Source organism: Nilaparvata lugens, chromosome 10 (assembly GCF_014356525.2).
Source record: "Nilaparvata lugens isolate BPH chromosome 10, ASM1435652v1, whole genome shotgun sequence".
Classification (NCBI taxonomy): Eukaryota; Metazoa; Arthropoda; class Insecta; order Hemiptera; family Delphacidae; genus Nilaparvata; species Nilaparvata lugens.
Window position 1 is genome coordinate 29,220,877 of NC_052513.1, and position 26,644 is coordinate 29,247,520.

Below are 26,644 nucleotides of genomic sequence, written 5' to 3' on the forward strand. Positions count from 1 at the left end.
ATCCTACTTTTCAAATCAACAGCTTTGTAACCACTTTTAATTATTGTAAATAATACTTACGTTTTGCTAATTCCGAATTCGTCGAGTATTAAGAAATCTCTGTATCCCTCAGTGCCTGGAAACGCGTCCGGAATTTACACACATGTAAGTAGGCTACTGTTGTGAGAGTAAACATGTTATACTCCATCAGATTTCATGAATAAGTCTATTGGTTCAATACGACTCTAGATGTACAAAACACAATTCTATTTATTGTGACGAATATAACGTATTAATTCATTGTAAATGGGAGAAGATGCAATGTGCAGAAGATTGGTAATGTGCTTTATGCTTATTCACGTGTAAAGATGGCTTTCACTCACGAGAAAAGTCGTAAAACGTTATTTTGAAAGCAGACAGATTCTGTTGAAGTACGCCTGAGTATACTCCACACAATGCCAATTTTTTTGAAACAACAGTTACTTCCTCTAACCGAGACCAAATATTCATTATTCTCTTCCCATTTTTCTCTTAATCTTTTCTTTATGCCTATACTAACTTTCAAATCAAAATTCAAATTACCATTCCATTGATTTACAGATGCAGTTATCAAACATACACCATTGGATTGTATTGTTCCGCTTTACAAATACAATAGACTCAATTAAAAACTCCATTGAATTGCACTAATCACTGCTTAAAATATCAACACACTAAAATAATAATTAATCCATTGTCGATCAAAATACTCTGAGGCTTCTCGTATTTACTCACTCTCTCCTCCCCAAGTTTCTCTTCTCTTCTATTTCATTCGCTTTGAAAATAAGACGAAGAGAGTCAGTGTCAATGGTTGAGATACACGTGTATTGTTCAGTTTTTCAGCTTGGCGTTTATAATTTAGTTCGGTGGCGTTTTTTTCAATAACTTGATTATTATTTTATATTCATTGTGATTGGAACCACTTTTTACATCAATAAATTAGGTTTTCAGTGAATTTTATTGTAAAATTTTGGTGTTTTGATAATGAAAAAAGTGAACTTATAGTGTACTTACAGCATAGTTATACCATAAATAGACAGTAGTAAGTAATACGTTGTATAATAACTTACTACTCTTAGTAAGTAGCCTATCGTTTTTAATACAGTTGGCTACTAATAACCGGTTGAATATTTTTCATAACCAAATTGAATGCTTCCAGGAAAATCAATGAAAGTACCTACCGTTCCAATTTCAACTCTGTTTTAGAGATGAAGAACTGTTTACTAATGGAATATCAAATCAATTATTCAACATCTTGTTCTACTTAGTAATGATACAGTAATTGTATTAACTGTGAATAAAAATAATATTGAGTGGAATTGCATAAAATGATAAACTTGTATCAGAAGTAAATACAACAAAACTATAATCATTTTATTTAAGTACCGGTGGGAGGAAAGTGAAGTCAAAAAAGTTGAGGTTGAAAACTGTAATATAGCTGCAATAATTTCAAGTGAAAACTACAATGCATCTTAGTACTCTCAATTTCATCCCATCTTTTCCATTTCTCTTCAGTTTTATATTAGTAGTCTCTTGTTTGGGATCTGAGAATGATTATCATTCAGAAAAACATTTCAGTGAACGTGATAGAACCTTTTTTGATGTTTTGATGGATGATTATCGGAAAATGTTCAATGGAGACACAATGGTATGTCATGATATTTGTGAAAACCCATTGAGGTATGCCAACACCTATACTCCATACTCGGTGATAGCCAATTTGACTACAGCTCCGTATGAGTTTGAAGGTGAGATACGACAAATAATAACATGGTTGTAGTTTAGACACTGTGTTACAATTAAATATTTGGAAAAAACTTACTTTTCTTGGTGTATTGAGGATTTCATTTCACTCCTGAGGAGAAGCTTCATCAGCCTCAAATAATATTTCATTCTAGATTTAGATCACTCACTAGATTTACCTCACTTCGCTCGGTCTAAGATTTAAGTCGACGGTTTGGCATTTCTCTTAATGTTTATATGTTTTCATGCTGCGCATTTACGGCGAAACGCGGTAATAGATTTTCATGAAATTTGACAGGTATGTTCCTTTTTAAATTGCGCGTCGACGTATATACAAGGTTTTTGGAAATTTTGCATTTCAAGGATAATATAAAAGGAAAAAGGAGCCTCCTTCATACGCCAATATTAGAGTAAAAATCAGACTATAGAATTATTCATCATAAATCAGCTGTCTAGTGGACTATAATACTACCCGTTCAAAAACATCGAACATCTTTAAAATGTATCTTTCCATTAACGTTAGTAGACAGTTGACTATAATACTACCCGTTCAAAAACATTGAACATCTTGAAAATTGTATCTTTCCATGAACGTTGTAAACAGTTGCAGCCAGACCTGATACCAGCGCTCACACTCACATTCCGGGACGACAAGTCACGGTACGATATAGTACAGAAAGCTCTATGTTTATTTAGGATTTTTTCTAGACATTTTTAATTGATGAATTATTTATTAATTTTTGAGAAAACATAACAACAGGTCAATGTAACTCATTGAGCGCGAGGTATACTGTTCACAGAACTACTAGTAATTTTAACAGGTTTCTATTGTATTCAAATTGCGTAGTTTAAACTTATGTTACATTACCTATTTTATACAGTCGGAGTTGCCCTCCTATAGAATTTAAAAATATGGTATATAATATTATTGTCTTATACCAATACCATAGAGAAACAATAGCGTAACTTATGCTATCGTTTCTCAATGCCAATACCTATTATTACTTCTTATAAGTAATATAGTAATAGTAGTATTGCTTATACGGTATACCTTTTTTCCAGAATAATGATGTTCATGAATCATGTTAATTTTATTTTGTTACCTATACATGAGGAATAGGTAGTTGCATACCTACAGTAAGGCCCTTTGCACACTGGGCCACCATGGAAGCGCCACCACGTGGTAGCAATGTCTCATCTGTCACTGCAAACTGGAGCCACCAGCCGCGCTTCCAGGAATGTGGTGGCTCGAGCCGCCGATTTTGTGTCGCCACCAGACTGTCGCGCCACCATGTCATACCATTGAGTATTATCTGTAATTGCACACTAGAGCCACCAGAAAATCATCTCCAGATCAGTTTCAATTCAAATCAAGTTCAGTACAGTTGTGTGTTGATGTCGGCGTATAATGCATAGTAAACAATTTGATACAGAAAGGTTCATTCTTGATGTTGAAAGCAGACTAGCTATATGGGACATGTTTTCAAAATTATATGCAGACCGGGATGTGAATAAAAATTCTTGGAGGAGCTGGTAAATCTTTTCATTGAAAAAATATAACCTCACAGAAAATGATCAAAATAAATCTGGTAAGTTATAAAACCACTTTTCTTGAGCATTATTCATCATATTATTCAACATATGCCAATAGTCGTGCTTCTTCCACGTCCATTCTTCAACTGATCATGAGTTGACTAGTGAACTAGAGTGATGAGTCAAGTGGTGGCTGTAGTGTGCAATGCTATCAAATTTTGATGGTGGCGCTTCCATGGTGGCTCAGTGTCCAAAGGGCCTAAGTTTTTAGGTTATTATAAGGGTTATTTCACAAATAACTAGGAGCTTTGTAAACTTATTTAGGCCTATTGATGGATTATTTGGTAGTTCTTCTATATACTAAGACACTTATACTAACTGTATAAGGATACCGATAATAAAAACAATTCAAATTTATGACTTGTTAAATTAAATAAAAACTTTTTACTGAATAAAAAATGTCAGTACAATAGGCTTATAAAGTGGCCTACTCAACTGCTTTGTAAATTTATTGGTGCTGAGAAATAAGTACGGTAGGTACCTACAGTATGTATGAAAATTAATGTTAATTTTCTTTTATAAGTTCAGAAATAAAAGGTTCTATAAAAATGTATATTTTGGTATAAACTTACTAGTTTAATTAATTTTTAAATAGGTAAAAATTTGAGGTAAACTGAGGCGAGTTTTGCTCTTGAATCAAATAAAATCGTAAGTTATGAACTTTCTGTAACTTTCGGTTTAAAATACCCGCCAATATAGCTGTCATCATTTCATCGGCTATCGATAATCGGCAACACATCACTGTCGATAATCAACATCGATAGTCGGCATCACTTCACTATCGATAGGTGATTTTATAAAATCGATCTTTCAATTTTCACTACAACTTGCGACAAAAAACAAAACTAACGAAAGCGAACAAGTTCATACAGGCACAGTGATACAGGTTACAGGTGTTCCTGGGGCTGGTATTTTCTTGCTTTTCACTTCGATTTCATGGTTGCTTGTTCGCGGTTTCGTTTTTTCGTGTCTTGCGAGTGCTCTTAACTTTCTTATTAGTCGTGGTTTATTATCCTTCAAGTCATATGAAACTTTCCATCTAATAGACTAGGTAAGCACCGTGTAGCAAAATTGAAACTGCGTTAGTGCGCCCACCTTTCATGACGATTTCAAGAAATTAGCAAAAAAGTGCCGGTATTGTATAATTATAATGGTTGAAGGATGAAGGTATTTCAAAACAGGACCTCATATATTCAATATTTTATAGTAAATGTAGGCCTGTTTCGGAGGTCCTGTATATAACCCTTTTGGAGCCCCCATATTTCATCATCTCTGATACGACGTTTATAAGTTTTGTTCCAAAATGTAAGCCTAATATTTATTTGTCGATTGATATATTGCGTATAATACCGGTATGTGTGATGCGAAATATTCAGTTCCGTACCGGTAATAATAAAGGTGGTAGTTTTTGTTGGATCTCAGAAAATTCTATTTAAATTTTATCCATGATCCTTGACACCGTGACGTGACGCATTATGGTGAAATTGCGTAGTGGTATACCGGTACCAATACCAATAAGTGCCAATATTTTGAGTTTTGACTGTGTCTGTAAGATCTTGTCGGTGAAAATAATAAAAAATGAAGTTACTTGTTGTTCCATTTTCAGTGTATTATTGTTGGTCTATATAATTATTTTTAGGTAGGTACCTCGATTAAATTTGTCTAGAAGTACCGGTACCGCAGTAGCAAGTGCAAAAATTTATTTTATTGTAAATTAATTTATTCATAAACAAAAATTTGTTTTATCAATTAACGTATCCCATCTCTCTTATGTTTGATATCCCATTTATAAGCTATGAAAATGAAGCTGTAGGTATAAGCTCGACTACTATGTAGGCCTACTGTACACCCAGAGAAAACTATACGGATTGTTTATTATTCTCTGGTACACACCTCATAGACTAGCAACAGACTATATAGGGTACAGCCATCTTCTGAAGGTAAACAGTAATAATTTAGAAGAGTACTATTCATATATGCGAGTACGATAGTGGAGTTTTTCACTAAATTTATTAGCGTAACTGCAAATACTATAAAAATTTAATTAATATCATTCTCAGGTGTGAATTTTTATGTAGGATGGTACAGTATTATTATATAAAAGTTAATATACATTTATTATATTTGGAATAATGAGAATCCGAGGTGGGTATCTTAATCATTTACCCTATTTTGTGTGTAGCACAATAATAGCCTACAAACAAAATATTAAACATTTATTATGAGGCTATTTGATGATTCCTGATGCAAAAAAGTCACACCGTGTATTTATGTATAGATCACAGGTGTATTACCAGTACCTAGGCCTATGTATAGACATAGAATAATAGAAACCAAATCACACGTAATATGCTTTTATATTAAAGAGTTTTGTATTAAGTTGAATTCATTTCAGCCAGTAGAAAAAGAACAGATTTTTATGAGTGAATAGAGTAGATGACTTTAACAGAAACACTTCAGATCATGAATTTCATGAGCTATTTTTTATATGTCTTATTAATCTTAATAATAAAACACCACCGAACACCTTCAGAATATATAATAAGAATCTATTTATAATTATAATGTGAGCATATTTAACTGCAGATTTATAATTGTCTATTTTTCCTTCAGGATGTCACCCAGTGAAATTATGGCTGTTAATAAGACATGGATCTCGTACTATGGATAGTAATACAAGACAGGCCAGCTCAAAAATTCTACCAAGGATAAGGCACCACATTTTATATAGTCATATGATTGGAAAAGGTGATAACCCACTATTTTTTCTTGCTACTTAAACCATGCAATTCATTATTTAATTAGGTACAATTCTGTTGTAATTCTGTTGTAAACGCAATGGATCAAAAAACGGATGTCCTGTGTAGTTTTTTCATTTATTATGTTTTGTTGTCTTATTGAATGTAGGATTAACTTACCGCCATTCATGATTGGAAATTACAGAGTTATTCCCCAATTGTAAAAGTAATCTTATAAGAAATTTTAATTTTACTGAATTATATATTTTTATTATTTGTTTAACATATCAATTTTATAAATTTGTATAACTTGTTTAATCATGGGCTTCTTTAATCATCTATAGGCTTCAATTTCTATAGGTGCATTATCATTACTCATTGATAGAATGTATAGTTTATAGGTATTATAATATTTAAATACATAGAAAAAAGTGTATAATTTATTTTTATTTTCTAGACAATCTACATGATTTAATGAAAATAAGAGGCTTATTCATTGCTAATATAGTGATGCATTTTTTTTTGAATTGTTTATCTCTTCTCTTAAAACATAACTACTGATTGGTCTCTTATCATCCAACAATAATATTAAATGATAGAATAGAAATTTAAGTTCATGGGGAAATATATTTTATTAAGTTATTATTCACATAATATCCCCAACTCTTGATTTGTAGGTGACTTGGATGAACAAACCGTGGAACTTTTCAAAAATTGGACCGAAAATCTACCATTAGACAATCAAAAATCTCTGACGATGATTGGGGAGGAGGAAATGTACAATTTGGCAGTACGCACTAGGGAACGGCATCCTCATTTTTTTAAATCCAATTATTCGGAACTCCAGCATGAGGTGAGAGAACAAAAAATGTTCTGTTGATGAAAATAATTATACATGCATTATTGTCAATTTTGATTCATCCATTAATTTTATCATTTTACTGGCTCCTGATGTATTTTCAACTTCTCATTCTTCACACTCTCAGATTGATGCAGTTCAAAGCAAATCTGAATATTGATATTGCCAGATAAATTACATGTAGGCTCCATAATATTTTTCAACCCTTTTTAGTGCGATATTCTACTGCAAAACTCTTCGACAGTTCATCTGGCTGTATCCTTGGGTGACCTTCTTTTTAATAAATCTCAACCAGTCTCATTAATTGAATGCATTGAATTGTACTACTCATTGTTGTTCAATTTAGTTTCCTGTTGATCACTTATTTCTATCTGTGCTTTCTGATTTCAATAATTTTCACTATTTAAAGATAATTGAGAATTGGTTTGGAGTGATTAAGTACCAACATAAAAAACACATCGCCGATATTATTCAACAGAAACTTTAAAAAAAAAATTATTATTGAAAATAAGATTTCAGAATTTTTTATTTTGAACATGTGTTGATATCAATTTAATTCAGTCTCATAACTGTTCATTTGGAAATTAGTTGATTTCAATTGAAATATCAGTCTCATAACTGTTCCAATTTCTAACTTCAGTTCCGATCCAGCATCAAACAAAGAACAAAAGATAGCGCCATTCACTTTGCTAGAGGATTATTTCCAGATGAATTATATAAAGTTAGATTTGAAAGCTCAAAAAAGGACGATCAAATACTCAGGGTGAGAAAATTCTTTATTTTATCTAACTTATATATTTATTACTTTTGTCTCATGAGCATTTAGTAAATTATATCGAGTCTTCGGGTGACCTGGTTGGATTTGTTATTTGTTTCATTATCTATCATTTTTATGATAACTGTTTTTTTTCCAAAATAGTCATAAATATGTATATTTTCAAATGTACTGTACAATACTGTTCTTTCCCTCTATTGCTGTTGGCAACGGGTTTTCTATGAATATATCCTTAATACATAATTCATTACTCATCAACTTTTCCTTTTCTTATGATGCGCACATGAGTCCGATCATTTGTGACTAGGTGCTAATAGTGAGAGTAGATGTTGAATAGAGCTCAAGATTTAATCAGAACTAAGTGATTTTGAAAGATAACTGGAATTAAGAGAAGTTTTGAAATTTAATTAAACTTACGGATTCTATCTTAATTAAGTTTATCCTTGCAATAAGATGCTTCTGATTCTATACTCAATTAATTTAAACTTTTCGATTTATGTAATGTGTAATTTCGTCTGTTTTCCTTGTCATTCAAAAGCTAGTTTGACATTATTTTCTTCTGTAGTCTACTTGCAGTATAATTTCAAAACCACTCTCTGATTATAATCACTATATACAGTAATCCACTATGATGATGCGAATTTCTGTTGATCGCACCACTATTTATAAATTGTATAGATTCCGAAATATTTTGGTCAGTATATTCGTCAATGTGACATTTCAAATCTATTCTTTTCTATTTTTGTTTCTGAGGTACATATTGATGAAAGACCTAAGGTATATAATACAAAATAAATATTTGTCTGATTATAGGACATTATTGTCGTGATGAAAATAAATGTGGTGTGTGCTGCATTTCTAGAAATGAATTAATAAAATATTATTGAAAGATAAATGGCTTTAACTGAGCATTGGAGAAAGTATGTAGGCCTATTTATTTATTTGAAATAGAGTCGAATTTTAATAATTTGATTTTCTATTACAGAAATTACTAGTTCCCTCTTTTTTATTCAAACTCAACTAGTTTTAGCACTCTGAAGTACCGGTAATTTTATTTTCGGTTCTGGTTCAAAATTTTCTCTCATAAGTAAATATTTCCTTTTTTAGAAATAACTTAGTGTTATTTTTATTATAATTTTGTTATAAAAACATCTAAATTGCATGATGTGGTTTTATTATAGGACTGAAAATTTGGGGAAACTGAGAACCTAAAAAGGCATAACCTATTTCGGACTCTAATAATGTTATCTAATGTTCATCACATTCATCACATTGTTTACAAATACTTAACATGAGGGAAGGCACAACAGGCTCATGCCCAAAACTGTCCCATTTCCAACTTATACTATACTGTCCAAATCAAAATGTTGGTTGAAATGTTTGGGAAAGAAAAAGTATAATATTTAATCCTCAGTTTTTCTCTCCCGATCTGTGCTTATTTTTAAAAATAAAATGAATAAGACAATTGATTTAAATAATATTGAATTATCTTTTGATGTATAATTACTCTCAATTCTGTTACTGTATAATAATTCACTTCTTATTCTGTAACATATTTTCTGCTGATTTTGTTAGTAAACGAAAACGACATATTGAAATCAATTTATACCGTTTTTTCAGTTCCACACGAGATGCAGACAGTGGGTGAAAAGTGTTGAACGTAACAGTAGCACTTATCACCAGTTGGATGAGTTCTTGTCCAGTCCCACAATGGCAGAAGCTCTCATAAGAATATCCTATCGTTTGGGTCTCAATTACACACTGGATTATAGTGAGTAAATAATACGTAGTAACTTAATTTACTTGGTATACTTAGTATATGTAGTTGGTAAATACTGTGGAGTAACTAAAAAGAACTAATATTATTGAAAGTCTGTTATAACGGGAATAAAAAATACTATATATTATATTTAGGGTAAAACTCAGATAATAACACGGGTCTCGGAAAACATTTTATATATATGAACGATTTTTATTCTGGTTCATGCTTTTATTAGGTATGTTTTGCCGTCTAGTCCAAATGCTTAATATGTGGGTCTTTAGGGACATTTCTCGCCAAAATAATAGTATTTAATTACCCAATATAATACCATAATATAATTTAGGTTAATATTATTATTAATACTATCGATTATATTACTATTAAAAAAACAGAAATAAAAAATATTTCCAGGGATACCGGGTTGATCAGTTACTTTGTAACTACAATAATTTTAGTTTACCCAATTTTTATTGAAAGTCTCAAAACTTGAAACTAATTTATAAATAGTACGAGGTACTTGGTGGATATAATAAAAGGGGAAAATTATTATTTTTATATAAAAATAATATTTTATATAAAAATAATATTTTATATAAAAATGATAAAAATTTTTATTATTTTTATATAAAAAATTTTTATATAAAAATTATTTTGTTGATATTAAATTAAATGCAAAAGAATTTGGAAGTACTTTGGAAGTAGAGCAAAAGAGAATGCCAACAGCATGTGGTGTTCCCAAGCGGTCACCCATCCAAGTACTGACCACACCCGACGTTGCTTAACTTCGGTGATCGGACGAGAACCGGTGTATTCAACGTGGTATGGCCGTTGGCGAAGGGAAGAGTTCTAGAGAGTAGTAATATCATCTAAGAAGGAAAACATGAGATGTCCTACTTTGTGGCATGACCAAGCATGCAGCGTGCAGATGTTGAGAAAAAAAATCCTGGACGCTTGCACTTGCTGGTTGCATTCAGTGTGAGCAGGATATTTGCAAGTCACAACGTTTTGTAATGGTAATTTTCAAAATTTGTTTTTTAGCTCATGTCATGCATGATCTGACGTGCACTTGCTTAATATACGCATTCAATGTAATCACACCCTAAAATCGGGTAAACCATGCGCCCCAAAATTGTAGGTAACCAAATTAATATAATATCATGGACAGATCTAATCTGTTTACTTGGGGCCATATGCTAACACTACGTTTCGCGCTAAACCAAGTTTACTTATAGATATGGTTGCATTTAGCATAATATGTTTCATACGGAGTTTAAACGATAACAGCTGACATTTCTCCGTTTAAACCAAGGTACCTAGAATACCTATATTCTAGATACACCTAGAATACCTATATTCTAGATACATTGGTTTAAACCCTTTTTTTAGTATCTGCATACCATGATCATGGGGTATAAGAATGAGGAAAATGTCATGGATTTGTAAGCCTACTAGAAGGATCTTCTTTGCCAACGGCCATACCACGTTGAATACACCGGTTCTCGTCCGATCACACCGAAGTTAAGCAACGTCGGGTGTGGTCAGTACTTGGATGGGTGACCGCTTGGGAACACCACATGCTGTTGGCATTACTTTTTGCTCTAGCCAACTTATAAAATTTTCGAAGATTTGGCAAATTCTAATTTTTTTACACACGATAGGATACAGTATTGATATTTTATTATGTTATTATCTGGTGAGAATTACATTCTCACATTCAATAACACTCGTAAAATTCATTTTTGTTCTTGTTAACTCATAAATTATTTTCAATGATTTGGAAGATTTTAAATTTTTTACACACTATAGATTACAGTACTTATTTATCTTTACTCTTTCTGCTTGAAAGTGAACTTGGTTAGTATATTCTGTTTGAAAAATTAATTAACTACAGACACATCTAAATGAAATTATTGAAAATGAATGATAAACCCATTTGTTTATTAAAATTCATGTCCCAATTTTCATTTCTTCATTGAAATTCAATCGATCATCATTCGTCAATCAATATATTTCATAATTGAGTACAAAATAATAATAATTTCAGATTTACTCGTTCTATTTTTGAGACAATAATTGAGAGACTATTTGAAATATAATTGTAGGAATAGTATGTAATATTTGGACCAGATAGCAATCACATGAATAAGCATACTTGAATGAAAAAAAGACAGATAGTTTTCTACAGAACGCGCAAATCTGAATGAATTAGGCTATTATTATTAGGAATAAATTAAATAATTTATTTTTAAATAAATTTTGGAATTAATTTATTTAAATAATAATAATTCCTAACTAAATATTAGGAATACTTAGGAATATTGATAAAATATCAATACTGTATCCTATCGTGTGTAAAAAAAATTAAATTTGCAAAATCTTCGAAAATTTTATAAGTTGGCTAGAGCAAAAAAGAATGCCTAATTAAATAATTAGGAATTATTATTAGCGCCTTCATTGAATTATTATTAGAAACGTGGGGCTCCATTAGGCCCCTTTACATGGTGATGGTCTTATAATTATTTTATATTCAACGACCTTCTCAATAAATCATGTGACAAATAATGGCAAAACTTGTGTAGCTTATAAAAAAAATACTTAGTAAAATCCGACTATAGTAGGCCATACAATAATGTTATTTGGACGTGATTGGGAAGAATCTATATTTGGGTAGTTGTCGCCGATGTGAGCGCTATCTAGCAACGAATCATGATACTAGCTTCTCAATAACATTTATCTGATTCAAAACAGCCTTATTTTGCTGTTTATTTAAATTCAAGAGTGGTTTTACCTAGTTTATTGAGTTAATCGTTTGTTCAAATCTAGGATGCGTGATATTTCATCTGATACGAGTGTCATAAATCAACAGATCTTGTGATAATGGCGTATTTCCTACTCAACTCTCGCCAGAGAAATGTGTGAACTTTTGGAGTGGACCCAAGGGTGTCGAATAGCAACTCATACTTACCTGGCGTGGGGGTTACCGTGATCAAGAAGGCGGTTCCCCCAGGGCGAGGCCTTGTCATTGCACTGCGACTTGGTTGACCCCTGCGAATGCCCCAAATGTGGGCATCTCGGGCGCATAATTTTTGGTAGTCGGGACTGCGTTCGCGCTGTCCCGGTCCTAATAAACCAATTTATGTCATCTTTCATCATTCCATCATAGGTCATAGCAGATTGCTAGAAATGAGTTGAATTGTACAGGTAGCCTACTCAAACACACATCCTGAAAATAAATAGGTTCTTAACACATCTGTACTTTTATTTATTTTTAAATACAATATAGATTGCAGTTATAAAGGCAATTTTTAGTAGTACCTACTCAACAATATTCTAGTACTAGCAGTATTCTAGTCAACAATATTCTACCTACTAACAATATAGTAGTACCTAAATTCAAAATTAGGACGATCCTATTTTATTTAGAAATATATTTTATTTATTATCAAATGTAAAAATTTGCTCTTGTGGCTTGAGGTGCTTGGCTAGCTAATATTTTTTAAACACTCAGGTCACTCTCGTGTTTTCGGATGGGCACGTTAAATTGACGGCTGAAGTATGACAGTCGTAAGGCTAATTGACAGCGCTTATTTATGAAATGTACCCTTCCTGCAAGGAACCCACCAACAAAAGCCATAGACCTACGAAATTACTTACGGTACTTTACTTTCACTAACTTTTTTGCTTGCTGGTTCTAGAAAGAATGGTCTAATTCATATCAAAGATTAATTTTAGAGGAACGAAAATGCATCGATCTTGACTATATTCAGATATTTTATTTTATGTAATATAATTATAATAGTTCTAAATCTAATGAGAATTGTAATTGTAACTAGAGTAACACTTTATTGATTATAATAGGGAGCCCTCGTTAGGGCTTTCAAAAATTGCCAGAGCGGACGGTATTTCACGTCCACAAGGCGGGGTATTGGTAAAAGTTTTCAATTAGCAATAATCGCACCTCAGTAGAACTTCATTGGTTACGATATCGCCACTGCGCAAAGTTAACTCTGACGACAAACTGAAGAACACCCCATTCTTCCAACACACAAAACTCTGGCGAGAACTGGAAACATCCCAAACTTGAATCGCGTTTTATGAACATTATAACAATTTCCATGTGATACTAATTAGTTAATCAGATGAAACAAGTCTATAATCATCATAAAGCAATAATATATTTATTTAAACTTGTTATTGAAGTAAGAATTATTGAATAAATGTAGACTTGCAAGGTATTTGGTATGACTAGCGGCATCTTTAGTCGAAACATAGAAGCTTCGATTTTGTGGTCAAGAAGTGCTGTATCCATACACACACGGCAGATAGCGCCAGCAGTCTTTTGACGCTACTTTTCAGCAACTCTCGTTTGAGTTTTGTGCGTTGGTTGGTATATATAGTTGGCCGTTGGTATGGCCAAATCGAAATCATACTTGACAGGATATTTTCTGTAGTATGTATTTCTCATCTAAATCTCAACTTTTGAGTTCACTTTTACCACGATGAGGAACTCGTATCAAGTTCTCCTGAGCGTGAGGCAGATCTCATCGGAATCTTATGATTCTGATTTGGTCATCGATGATCGTTCGGATCAGGTTGTGTTACCTGTTCTGAGGGAGATCTTGATATCTGAGTGGTAAAAGTCATATTAATAATAGTTTAATACATTAGATGTAGGGAATATAGTCAAACAAAGTGGGTCCAAATTGATCAGCTTAGTGTTTGAGGTTCGAAAATCTGTGAGGAAATGAAAATCTGTTGGTAGATGTACCAATGTATGATGTCAGTCTCATTCTTTACGTATAACTAATAACATGATATCCACTAGAAAAGACATCTGTCAAATGTCTACTACATTTATGCAACATATTATGTGGCAAGACATTTATGAAAAATTAAATGAAAAAATTATTGGAAATATTTACACAAATCGAAAATGAAGTTGTCATCTTCCTCCTCACTCATGAGCAGTGCTCATGAGCTCATCCAACTCGAGCACTGACTGGATCCAACCTTTTTTTGTTTGAAATTTAAATGCAATGCAGAGGTCATTGCACAAAATACAACTCAAAAATCGGCGTTTTCTGAACATTTAATTAAAACTAATCATAATTTATTATATCGATATAAATTCCAATATGAAAATATTAAGATTTGGTAATGAAATTGATGAATTGAATGTGAAAAAAGTATTTTATATCTATAAAACTGCAAAATCAAAAAAATAGGAATAATTTAATAAATATAATTCAAATTGACTTAATCCTATTTTTGATAAAATAAAAAGTAGAAATATTAAAATTGAATGACTTCAACCAAAAAAAATAATGAATAAGAAATAAATAAATCATATGAAAATAAGCATATGAACATTTATTATCCAGTATCAACTTGTTTATTTTTACATTCTAATTTGGAAATAGCCAAATTAGGTCGAAACTAGTCGTTAAAATGTTTTCAATTCTTTAATTCTTTAAAATTGAAAATTGGTACTACAAGTTTTATATTGTTTTTATTAATTTGATCAAAGTAGCCCATTTAAGTTATAAGTGAAGTGATTTTATGTGGTAGTGTGTTTATTATGAAATTATAAATGATTATTTAGGCTTATCTACGGTATTTATTTATTCCATTACCTATCAAATGCAACATGATAAAGCTCATGTTCAGTTCACAATAATGGATGAAATAATATTTCTGATTTAGTGACAGATTGAAGTGAATCCATATTTCTACATCTAATGCTATACTGACAGATTGAGGTGAATGCTAGATGAGGGAAAAAAATCTCTTTGAGAGGGAAAAATTCTCTACTGTCAAATTAAAGTGAATCCATATTTCTACATCTAATGCTATACTGTCAAATTAAAGTGAATGCTAGATGAGGGAAAAAATCTCTTTGAGAAATTCCCTTGGTGACAGATTAAAGTGAATTCATATTTCTACATCTAATGCTATACTGACAGATTGAAGTGAATCTCTCTTTCTCACTGACAGATTGAAGTGAGAAATTCTCTCCCAGTATAGATGAGGGGGAAAAATTCCCTTGCTGACAGATTAAAGTGAATCCATATTACTCTATACTAGCGAATCCAGAGTGAGGTCAATGACTCTCTCTCTCTCTACATCTAATTGAATTGAGAAATTCTCTCTCTCTCGCATCTAATGCTATAAATCTCTACAATGATCTAAGTTCTTTTACATTTTTTATCTGCAATATCGTACAAGCATTTCCAAAGTTCATCGGAATTTTTAACAACAGATAATGACGAATCATTTGTACAATCATAATGTAGATGACTGCTGTCTAGAATATTGAGCAGTTCGAAAATCTCAGATAAAATCGAAAAGTGTACATTTTCTGTTTTTGTTAACGGTAAATCAACATCTTGACATCCTGTTGAAAATTTAATATTCTTCGCAATTGAATCAAATTCATTAAATGAAATTGACATCAAGAGACGAGTTAATTTTTTGAATTTTGAAAAACCATAACACTGCATCTCGCAGATGTTTGACGTGTCTCGAATGAGGGGGAAAGATATATCTCTCTTTCTAAATTGATGAGATGCACGTGTTATAGGGGCTCGTGTCTGTATAAAAAAGATCACCCCACACGTGTTGTCTGGTCTAGCTCTAAGCAGCAACTAAACTAAAAAACGTGAATGGGATATTGGAATGAAAAATCATTTGAAGGCAGAAAACGTTTATTTACACATTTCGACACAACTATTCATAATTTCATCTTCAATTCTAATTAGCTTATCTATACACAAATTATGAGGACGATAATAACATAGATAGTCTCTTATATCATTTAAATTAACCGTGCTTAGAAAAATGTCTTTCAATTGCTTCGCCAAACTATAATTTTCAGGAGTTGATTTCCTAATTGCACTTTCACACTCATCGTACCAATCAATACAGTTTTTTAACCTCACTTCCAATTCGTTGTCAGCAGCCAACCACTTTCTCGGATCCATGTTGTTGAGCGAATGAAGAAAACTAAGTATATGCAGGAACTATTATAGAGTAATTAAGTGGTCTTTCTTCATTAATTGACGATAGACAACATGTACGCGCTTTATGCAGTCTCAATGCATGCAGGCAATAAACACATTGTAGATCCTTTCCGTTGTAGAAGAATCCATAACGAGCAAAGTTTCTTTTCTGTGAATTCGTGTACATAGGAGCCATTTTCATACTTTGCATTTGATTGTTTTCGCACAAGAAATTATTTGTTTGATACATATTTTTAAACAACAAAGAATTATAATGTTGGGCAGAGAATAAAGCACAGCGAGAATGTGGTCTATTTTTATGAATGTTGCACGCAGCATAACACCATGAACTAGTGAAAAAGCTGAAATCAGGTTTTGGAAAATCCTCTGGTATACATTGAACGTTGCTATGCAATCTTCTTAAAAACTTTGCTTTCTCAGTTCCTTTTGTGAAAATTTTCTCATAAGCTTTCTCATAAATAAGGTGACTGGGTCTTTTATAGTTTGTTGTGAGCATGCTCAGTAGTCTTTTCCGCTACACACACACACACACACATACTGGAACAAGGTAACAAACGGGGAGGTGAGAAATGAACATACATTGCGGGGAGGCTGATTTACACACATTTACACACATGTTGGAGACTTAATTTTTGTTTTAGAAAGTATATTAATATGTGTTCAATACAGTTGTAACTTTTTTTTTCTGTTAACTTGAAAAAAAAATTACGCATTAAACCTACAAAAAGGGGAGAAATGTGTGTACACTTTCACTGAACAAACCGAGGAGAAATGTGTGTACACTTCCACTGCACAAAGCGGGGAGAAATGGTGTGTACACTTCAAACCCACATTACGGGGAGGAATTGTGTGTTTAGTTTAACTTACAAAGCGGGGACAAAACCGGTTCTTAACACAAGTTCTGGCTGCAACACTTATTTCGATATTTACTATTCTATTTGATCATAGAATACAATATTGTATGGGTCTTCGAAAGCCAGTTACATGCACGTTGATTTTTGTACGATTGTTTTTTGCCATCCTTATGAATTCGAATAAGTGCAACTTGTCAAACATCATCTGTTTGATCTAATAGAATTTTATAAGGACGGTTAAAAATCGATGTGTATGTAACTGGCTTTTACTAAACTGGCTTCACGAATTACAATACGATAATAGGATAGTTGATACAATACATGGTTTTAATTCAGATTCATTCATTGATAGAAATAAAAGGAGATTCCGGTGTCGATAGCATCGAAGTCGCCAGGCTGGTCTGGATCATTTATGAATTTCTCAGTATGCAGTATCCACTCAGCAGCTCTAATACAAACACAAACATTAGTTTCGTTTTACTTGGAATAGTAAGACATTATTTCAATATGTCCATTATTACAATAGATCAATTCAGATCCAGTTAGCTGTTAGAGTAATATAATGTAATTACATTCTATACTCACTGTTCAGATCAGCACAATGTTTATAGCCTACTGTATGCAGTGAGTATAGAATGTTACATTCTATACTCACTGACTGCATATTTATACTGTGTAATAGATTTTATTGATTGTTGCAAAGATTTTAAGTCAATGATTCAACAGGAAATCCATGGTAATATTCAACGATTTCAACCTAATGAATTAGATTGTTGTATGACAAAATTGAAATCCCGACAACGTAAATAATTCAGTGAAGTTAACTGTACAAGGTTACTTTTTCTCGTATTTTATTGAGTGATAATGGGAGATGATTTCTGATTCCATATTTGGATTCAACCTTTTGAAGTTTGAAACTTTCAAAGCTGGAATTTTTTTTTAAACTAGAACTTTTAGGGCTGGTTTCCGAGCTCAGGATTTAGCTAAGTCCCAGACTCTAAACAGCAATAGTCAGAAAATTGGCTTTCCAAAAGGTCAGCTTTTATAATAGAAGTCTTAGTTTTTATTTTCTCATTTCTATAATTGGAAACGTTTTTCCTTGACGGAATTAGACATTCCTGAATAATTCAAAATAGCTGAAACTTTACACTATTTTCTCTTTATTTTATTTTGTGTTCAATTTTCTAGTTTTTCGAGATTTAATTCAAACGTGACTATGACAATGACTGCGACTACGCCCCGTCTTGGAAAACCAAATTTCTGACTCCAGCTGTTTAAAGTCTTGGACTAAGCTAAATCCCGAGCTCGGAAACCGGCCCCTAATGTTTTAAAATGTTCATGTTTGAACTTTTCAAGAGTGTTTAAAAGCTTCTAAAAACCTTTACCTGTGAGGCAGAAGTATTATTATCTTAGTAGGTACATTTTTACTAAACATAACTTTATGATAATGTAAAAGTTATATTAAAAACTGCTGTAACTCCCTTGTTTTTGGGTATTTTCGAAAATGGGACTTACGCTTTAAAAAATTTGGGGTCGCTGAATCCAAATCCGAATACTTTGAGAAAAGTAATGAGTCATACTCTGAGCAAACGCGTCTGAAATTTGAGATCCCCTTGTGAAAGCCTTCGAGCTGCGAAATATGAAATGATCTGAAATATGATCTTCAGGAGACGGGATTCTGCCGTGTGAAACTAGCCTAAGAAAAACACGACGGCCTTGTTCACTCCCCCCACTATGACTTCTCAGTAGCTTGACCCTAACATTTACATGATCCTAGAAAGTAGTCTACACCTATGTTCACAGAATAATTCAGAATAATGTATCCTATTTGAAAGAGTGGATGCATGCAAAAAAAAAACTTTCAAAGATCCATGTTCATCAAGCCTTCTGTTAACTGCAAGAGATATTCTGTATCTTTGTGAGTATCTTTGGGAGGCTCCTTTTCCTTTTATATTATCTTTGAAATGCAACATTTTGAAAAACTTTGTATATATGTCGACGCGCAATTTAAAAAGGAACATACCTGTTAAATTTCATGGAAATATATTGCCGTATATCGCTGTGAATGCGCAACATATAAACATAAAGAGAAATGCACAGCCGTCGACATGAATCTTAGACCTCACTTCGCTCGGTCAATTATATACAGTGATGTCGGAGTAATGAGGGATTCCTTCTCTTTTCATATTATCCTTAAAATGCAAAATTTGAAAAAAACCTTGTGTATTAATACATCGACGCGCAGTTGAAAAAGGAATATTTCTGCCAAATCTCATAGAATTCCATCAACGCGTTACATACATACATACAGACAGACAGACAGACAAAAGAAAATCCGAGTTAAAACATAGACCTCACTACAATAACTAAATTATTATGATGTAAAACTTTTGTGGGCTATTATTAATTATGCTAGGCTATTTTTGAGACTTGAATGCCAAGCTGAAGATTTTATTACTTTAGATTACATCAAACACTCAATGGAATTATCGAATGTGCATCCATTCACTAAGAGATTGGAAGTGAGCGAAAAATCTAACAAAATAAAAAATAGCAAAGGATAACATAATATTAAACGAACATGACTAATTACAATAAAATATTGTGATGCGAAACTGTTGTAAATATTATTCACATAAAAATTAAAAATAATGTAGCCTATTTATAAGAATGGATGACTGCAAAAAATACATGAAAATATATATTATAGATAGTTACTGATTAATATCATGTTGATAAAGTATGAATATAAAGTGAAACATCATTCATTTTAATTTTGGAGTTTTTGTATTGAACATTTATATTGATACTTTTGCCGCCAGTACTCAAACTCCGGTTTTGCAGGCAGCGCTTATGTATTATTTAGATTATCGAAGTTACTTTTTGTGTGTTTCTGTGTGCAATAGCAAGACAGGTTAGGGCAATTGTTTCATACTTTTCAGAATGGGGTTGAGTATAACCAATACCTACTATTACTATTACCTACTATGAAGTAATAGTAGGTATTGGTATAACATGTAACAGCCAATGCCCAGGTTGTGACGTCACACTTATAACAAATCTTGTATTGCGTTCTCGGTGTTGAGGTTATGAACCAGAAAATGTGTGAATTAATGCGTTATGAACACCAGACTGAAAGAGTCCATACAAGATCTGGTTCAACCGTCAGAATCGCAGGAGACATAAACACTATCACACCCTTAATATTCATTTCAGATAGATTGTATTAATATTTCTGATGTTAGGATCGCTGTTATCGGCAATTCAATATCAAACTCACTTAATATCCGTCTCCATTCAGAATACCAACCACACTTTTATCTTAAACAATGCCTTGCGATCAATGTTCGATATCGGTCGCCAGGTATCTCAAAAGAATTCAATACATATTTTTTATGAACGCTCAAAGTATACAACCACAAAATTTCCTTTCCTGTCACTAAGTATACTATATAATTTGGCGTATTACACGGTAGTCCAAATATTTTCTTGACAAACAACCTCAGAAATTTTTCTAGTACTTCTCTCTCCGCATATCCCAATACCTGTGCTGCATATGTTACAACTGCTTTACTTATCGAATCAAAAATTCCTCATTTCATTGACAGAGGTGCTTCATCATTCAAAATGAGTCTTCGCCATACACTATTAATCCCAAATCTGGCAGCTGTTATCTTACATTTAAAATGTGCGGTTAGGGCAAGTCTTGATGAAAAAACAACTCGCAGGTATCTGTACTCATTCACTGTTTCAATAACTTCATTTCCATAGTACCACTTCTCTCTTTCTCCCAATCGTCCTCCTCTTCTGAAAACTACAATCTTGGATTTAGCCATGTTCACTGTGAGATTCCACCTTATGCAATATCCCTTTAACTTATTTATCATTGACTGCAGATGTCGAGGATTCTCAGACAACAATACCACGTCATCAGAATATAACAGCGAATTTATCAGCCTCTGCCCAACATAATATACCTCCACCAATAACATCACTCAAATCATTCAAAAATAGTGTGAATAGCAACGGGGAGAATACGCATCCCTGTTATAATCCATTTCTGGTTTCAAAGTATTCTGTTAAGTTACCCTCCATACAGGAGACTTCGTATTTCTATATAGACTCCTCAACATCGCAATAAATTTAGTCGACACTCCCAATTCACTCAGTTTAAAAAATAAAGCCTCTCTGTCCACACTATCGTAGCCCAAAAAGAAACAGTACAACTTCTTTGTAGGTCTATTCAACGTTTTCATTACTATATTGAATAGAACAAAAATATTATCAGTAGCCGAATAACCTCTCCGAAAGCCACACTGATTCTCTTTAATAATCTTTTCTCTTTCCTCCCACAACTGCAACCTTCTCAGTAAAATAAATGAAAATACTTTAGCGACAGCATTTATAAAAGATATGGCTCTATAATTATTCACTTCATTAGTATCACCTTTTTTATGCAATGGAAATATAATTGAACGTGGAAACCCTGTTGGTATCTGTCCACCTCTGACGATGGCATTGGAAAAAGTCAAAATAATCTCTTTGTAATTTTTTGACGCATTCTTGTAAAACTCAGCAGGAACTCTGTTATCACCTGGAGCCTTATTGTTGCGCATTGTCTTGAAGGCACTTTCCAATTCATTCATATCTATGTCTTTGTCAAGAGTTTGATCTTCAACATTCCTCGCCGCATAATATGTGACTACCCCGCAAACTGATCCAAACACTCGTCTGAAGTGTTCAACCCAATCCTCAGCACTCACAGTTCCCGAAATCTTGAACTCTCTACACTTGAATTTCTTTATCAGAGCCCACAAATCACTGGAATCCTTGACTCTTCTGAATTGTTCTTTTATATCGCTGTAATACGCTTGCCTTTTACTCTTACATAGTAGTTTGTATTCCTTTACTACCTTCATATAATTTTCTCTCACCTGCTCCGAATTTGATTTTCTAAACACATTCAATAGGCTGAACACTTGCTTTCCCATAACCGCACACTCTTTGTCGAACCACTTTTCTCTCCATCCTTCTCTCTTTCTATCAGGTTGGGGCACATAATTTGCAGCTCTATATACAAGATTATTTAATACTTCATAAGTCTCTTCACTACTCTCGGGAAGACCATTTATTTCTCTACAAGCATTGGTGAGTTTAGATATATATTCATTCTTCCTCGCTTCCTTCCATTTCAACTTCGGTAAGAGTGGTAAAATTGTGCTCTCTCTTTCTAGAGTATCAACCGTGATTAGCGTAGCTTCAATTGGGAAATGATCAGATAAAAATTCTGGCACAATAGAAAATTTTCCAACTATTTGCGCTAATTCGACAGCCATGCAACATAGATCTATTACGGAAGCCCCTCTGCCTATAAAAGTAAAGTCTCCCCACCTATCTCCACTTATCCTTCTATTCATAATGATGAAATTAAAAACCTCACAGAACTCCAATATTTTCTTACCTTTCATATTAATCACCTCATCCTTTGACTCTTGCTTATTACTCAGTGCATTTCCCAATTCTATTACATCTGTTAATTCCGACATGTCCTGTCCATTTCCTATTCTACCGTTAAAATCTCCAATTGAAATCATATTATTTCTATTATGCTCTTGCACTATCATAAACTCCCATAATGTATTGAATTCTCTCTCCCATTCCATGTCTCCTCCACCACTCAGGTAAATTGGAACTATATAATATTCATCCCGTTGTCCTGCATTCATGTGAATAACTTTCCTCTCAAGCGCATCGATTACCTTACAAAAACTCTCTATTCTTTTACTAATTTCTATTAACTTTCCTCCCTTTGCTCTACCTCAGTTTGATTCTCCAACTGCGAATTCCCAGTATAAATTGTAATCTGGAAAACAGTTTTCAAAATACAATTGCTTTCCTCTTTCAACAAACGTCTCCAATAGTACAAAAACATCATAATTACAAATAAAATTATATACTTGAACTATCTTACCACTTAATCCAGCCACATTGTACGCTACTATACTCAACTGTCCCTTCTCACACGGACTGACGGCGTTATCTATGCGGTTGCGGTCTTCGTCCTCGCCGCCTCGCTCCTCCTCATCACACATGCTCCCGCTCACGGCCCGCATCACACTCTCATCGAACATGCTCCCGATCTTTTGCAGCCCATCCTCTCCCTCCGAGACCAGTCCATTCTCCTCATCCAGCGTGAAAACCCGACTATTCACGATTAAACGATCCACTTCAACCGATACTCTCCTCTCACTCCCGGAACTTGTTTCTTCAACTCGCCAAGCACCCGGAAAAGCTTTGATCGTCGTTTTCTTGTGTCGAAAGCAAAGTCTTTATGAATCACAAACTGTGTACCCTTCAGCTTCCTACTGTTTCTCGTGATGAAATGGATGTCCTGATCGTCCGGAAAATGCGCAATGATTGGCCCGTTATCTATTTTCTTGCCCAATGCATGTGCTCGATTAACCCAGGTACCTGCTCGTGCCCCCAAATGACTCACACAAAAGTCTTTGACAGTTCTCACGTAATCCACTGTTGCACATTCATATTTCAGCCCGCGAAAAATTATATTGTTCCTTCTCGATCTATTTTCAAAATTTTCCATCTTCCTGATTATGAGATTATTCTGAATTTTTTGAGCAACAATTTGATTTCTTAACTGTTAATTCTCGACAGAGAGTTTATTCACTTTTTCAATTAGACCATTTAAATCCACCTTTGTAGCTAGCAGCGCGAGTTTTTCATCCATAGCCTTACTAAACCGCTTTTCAAAACGGTCAAATAGTGATTCAATAAAGTCTGAGTTCACATTACCGGAAGCTTTAACACTTGGGTCTGGAGCACGCTTTTTCTGTTCCATCTCTTCGAGCTCAGGCGAACTTTTAGCACGAGGACTCTTCTTAGCACTATCGTCCGGTGAAAAGTATTGTTAGATACTGTTCTTATTCATTCAGCTTCGAATATTTCGATTCACTTGAGAACAATTTCACAAATAAAAAACAAATTGATAATTCAATTTATTACGAAAGAACTTTTAGCTCTAGGTCTCTTTTTAGCACTACCGTCTGGTGGATACTGTTTTTATTAATTTAAACTTTGAATATTTCGATTCACTTGAAAACAATTTCACAAATAAATAACAAATTGATAATTCAATTTATTACGAAAGAACGTTTTAGGTTAAACATGCACTAAATGAACCGATTAAGCACGACCCGTCCGGAAACTTGAGATAAGAGAGCAAAACAATTCTGCGACCGCTCCGTTCAACAGCTCACTATCAACTCCTAATTTGAGAACATACGATTTGAAATCGAAAAGTTGTCAGTTGTAATTGGGGAATGATTTTAAAAAACCAATACTTTTATTTTCCATAACTGTACTCATAAAAAATAATATGATAATATATTTTATATTCAAATGAAACGTTTAGTTTTTAAATAAAAAAATATTTTTGAGCCCCAAAATCCATTGGAGAGTTACCGAATTGCTTGATCAAGAGATTCAATTGATTGATGATAAAGTTCAATTGCGCCGTGAACATAGAGAATTTGATCTTCATCAAGTTCAAATGTTTGGAGACAAAAGTCGTGTTGCCAATACATACATAGAAATGATTCTCATTAATCATTCGTGAACAGTACAGGGGAAATAATATTTCACAATTGAAAATAATAATTTCACACATACAAAGCCTATGGAATACTGTGTACGTAGTACAGTATCCTTTCCTGCTCAAATCAAACCTGTACTGTAGGCTACAGAAGAGTCACGACATGTCAATTGGAAAATTTTCTCATTTTCAAATGTCTGCTCATGATATGATATCTTCTCATTTACATTTGACGATTTCTCAAATACAATTCACTACTCTCAATTACATGTGTGATGACTTCCTAAATACAATTGACTATTCTCATTTAGGCTACATCTGACATTCTCTCAATTACAAGTGACTATTCTCAAATACAATTGATACTTTCTCAAATTAACTTTTTACTTTCTCAAATAAAATTGGAAAAGGTGTTGTGACTACTATTTTTTTTTTTTTTGAGCAGGGTATGATTACTAAATCTTTTCTCCGGAACAACGTCTTTTCACAAAAAGTGAGCATGCCGTACACAAGTAAAATATTCAATCCAAGGTTTACAAGAGAGTTTTTGCAAGGATTGACAGACACAGAAGAAAATGTCAATATGGAGAGAAACTAAGAGACAAATTTCATTTTATCATAGGCTATCCTGATCTTGAGATACAATGTTAGGTTAGCAAAGTTTGAGGCATCCGCTTCTCTAAAACAGTAAGTGAATTCTCAGTGAAGCCTGTTCAAGAATATAAACTTACTGACGTGCTATTCTTGAATCTTAACAAGCCTCCCATTCGCATCATTCTAGCAATAACCCAAATTCAATGCGGAAAATTCTCGGGAAATTGTGTTACCAAGTCACCATTGATTGTGATGAACCTAATTTGGCGTTGAATTGTAGAGGATTTTATTCTCTTGGAAACAGTTCTGGATTTTTTCACTATGAAAGGTTTTTGAGTTATATGGAGAAAAAAACAGGTATTTTTAACACTGTAAGGTTAGCAGAGGGTATTTTTTGTGAAGAATCATTTTCAGACTATTTGTACCAAATAACTAAAAAATCAGTACCACAATACATTCTGGCAGCATGTTTCCTCGCTCCCTTCTCATGTCTCAAGTGAATGAACAGAAAAATAAACTATGAATTCGCTAAGCTGTGACTCAATGAGTCTGAACGAAAAAGGAGATAAGTTGCTGATTCATAAATTCACGGCAAGCCCCATAGCAAACCAGTTACTTCGAACAGTGAAGGAGACAATGGAGATATGCAGGGATATGCAAGTACCCCGCATTGTATGCTCAATCCGTAAATGAGTTTTGTGTAAGTGTGTATTAGCGATCGTAGCACAACGTGGTGGCAATTTTGGAAACTGGAGTGTATCCCAATTAGGTAGATTACTAACAAAATGGGGAGATTTTTTTTTATTACGTTTTTACATGGTTTTAAGCATGTAGAAGTGATTTTTACTAAAATTGAGCAGTGACACTACGGGGTCTCCCCTTAGTGTACACACCTCCCCTTAATGTGCTGTGTATACTTGATTGTCTCCCCGTATTATACCTTGTTCCAACACACACACACACACACACACACACACACACACACACATACTGGAACAAGGTAGCATACGGGGAGGTGAGAAATGAACATACATTGCGGGGAGGCTGATTTACACACATTTACACACATGTTGGAGACTT

The 26,644-nt window shown here is 33.4% G+C and overlaps 1 protein-coding gene and 5 non-coding genes across 14 annotated transcripts in view; 4 read left to right on the forward strand and 2 right to left on the reverse strand.

Moving 5' to 3' along the window:
* The first annotated feature begins 751 nt into the window (after positions 1-751).
* The window catches only part of LOC111064176 (multiple inositol polyphosphate phosphatase 1), a 53,823-nt gene continuing 27,930 nt past the window's right edge, over positions 752-26,644 (forward strand). The window contains exons 1-6 of one of the 9 annotated variants that reach the window (XM_039437150.1): positions 819-1,060; positions 1,178-1,766; positions 5,968-6,102; positions 6,770-6,945; positions 7,592-7,714; positions 9,347-9,497. In XM_039437150.1, the coding sequence (XP_039293084.1) occupies positions 1,484-1,766; positions 5,968-6,102; positions 6,770-6,945; positions 7,592-7,714; positions 9,347-9,497 (868 nt within the window). In that variant the 5' untranslated portion in view covers positions 819-1,060; positions 1,178-1,483. Of the gene's footprint in view, positions 1,767-4,233; positions 4,406-4,425; positions 4,660-4,717; positions 4,994-5,224; positions 5,295-5,967; positions 6,103-6,769; positions 6,946-7,591; positions 7,715-9,346; positions 9,498-26,644 lie in introns of those variants that run through there. The other 8 variants (XM_039437151.1, XM_022351865.2, XM_022351867.2 and 5 more) reach the window with 8 other exon arrangements.
* On the reverse strand, positions 10,203-10,321 carry LOC120353440. The gene has a single exon (XR_005572401.1). It is a non-coding gene; the product is annotated as a 5S ribosomal RNA (ribosomal RNA).
* On the forward strand, positions 10,954-11,074 carry LOC120353462. Its single transcript, XR_005572419.1, has one exon. It is a non-coding gene; the product is annotated as a 5S ribosomal RNA (ribosomal RNA).
* Positions 12,446-12,607, forward strand: LOC120353464. Its single transcript, XR_005572421.1, has one exon. It is a non-coding gene; the product is annotated as a U1 spliceosomal RNA (small nuclear RNA).
* On the reverse strand, positions 13,351-13,491 carry LOC120353456. Its single transcript, XR_005572413.1, has one exon. It is a non-coding gene; the product is annotated as a U4 spliceosomal RNA (small nuclear RNA).
* On the forward strand, positions 13,909-14,123 carry LOC120353446. The gene has a single exon (XR_005572405.1). It is a non-coding gene; the product is annotated as a small nucleolar RNA U3 (small nucleolar RNA).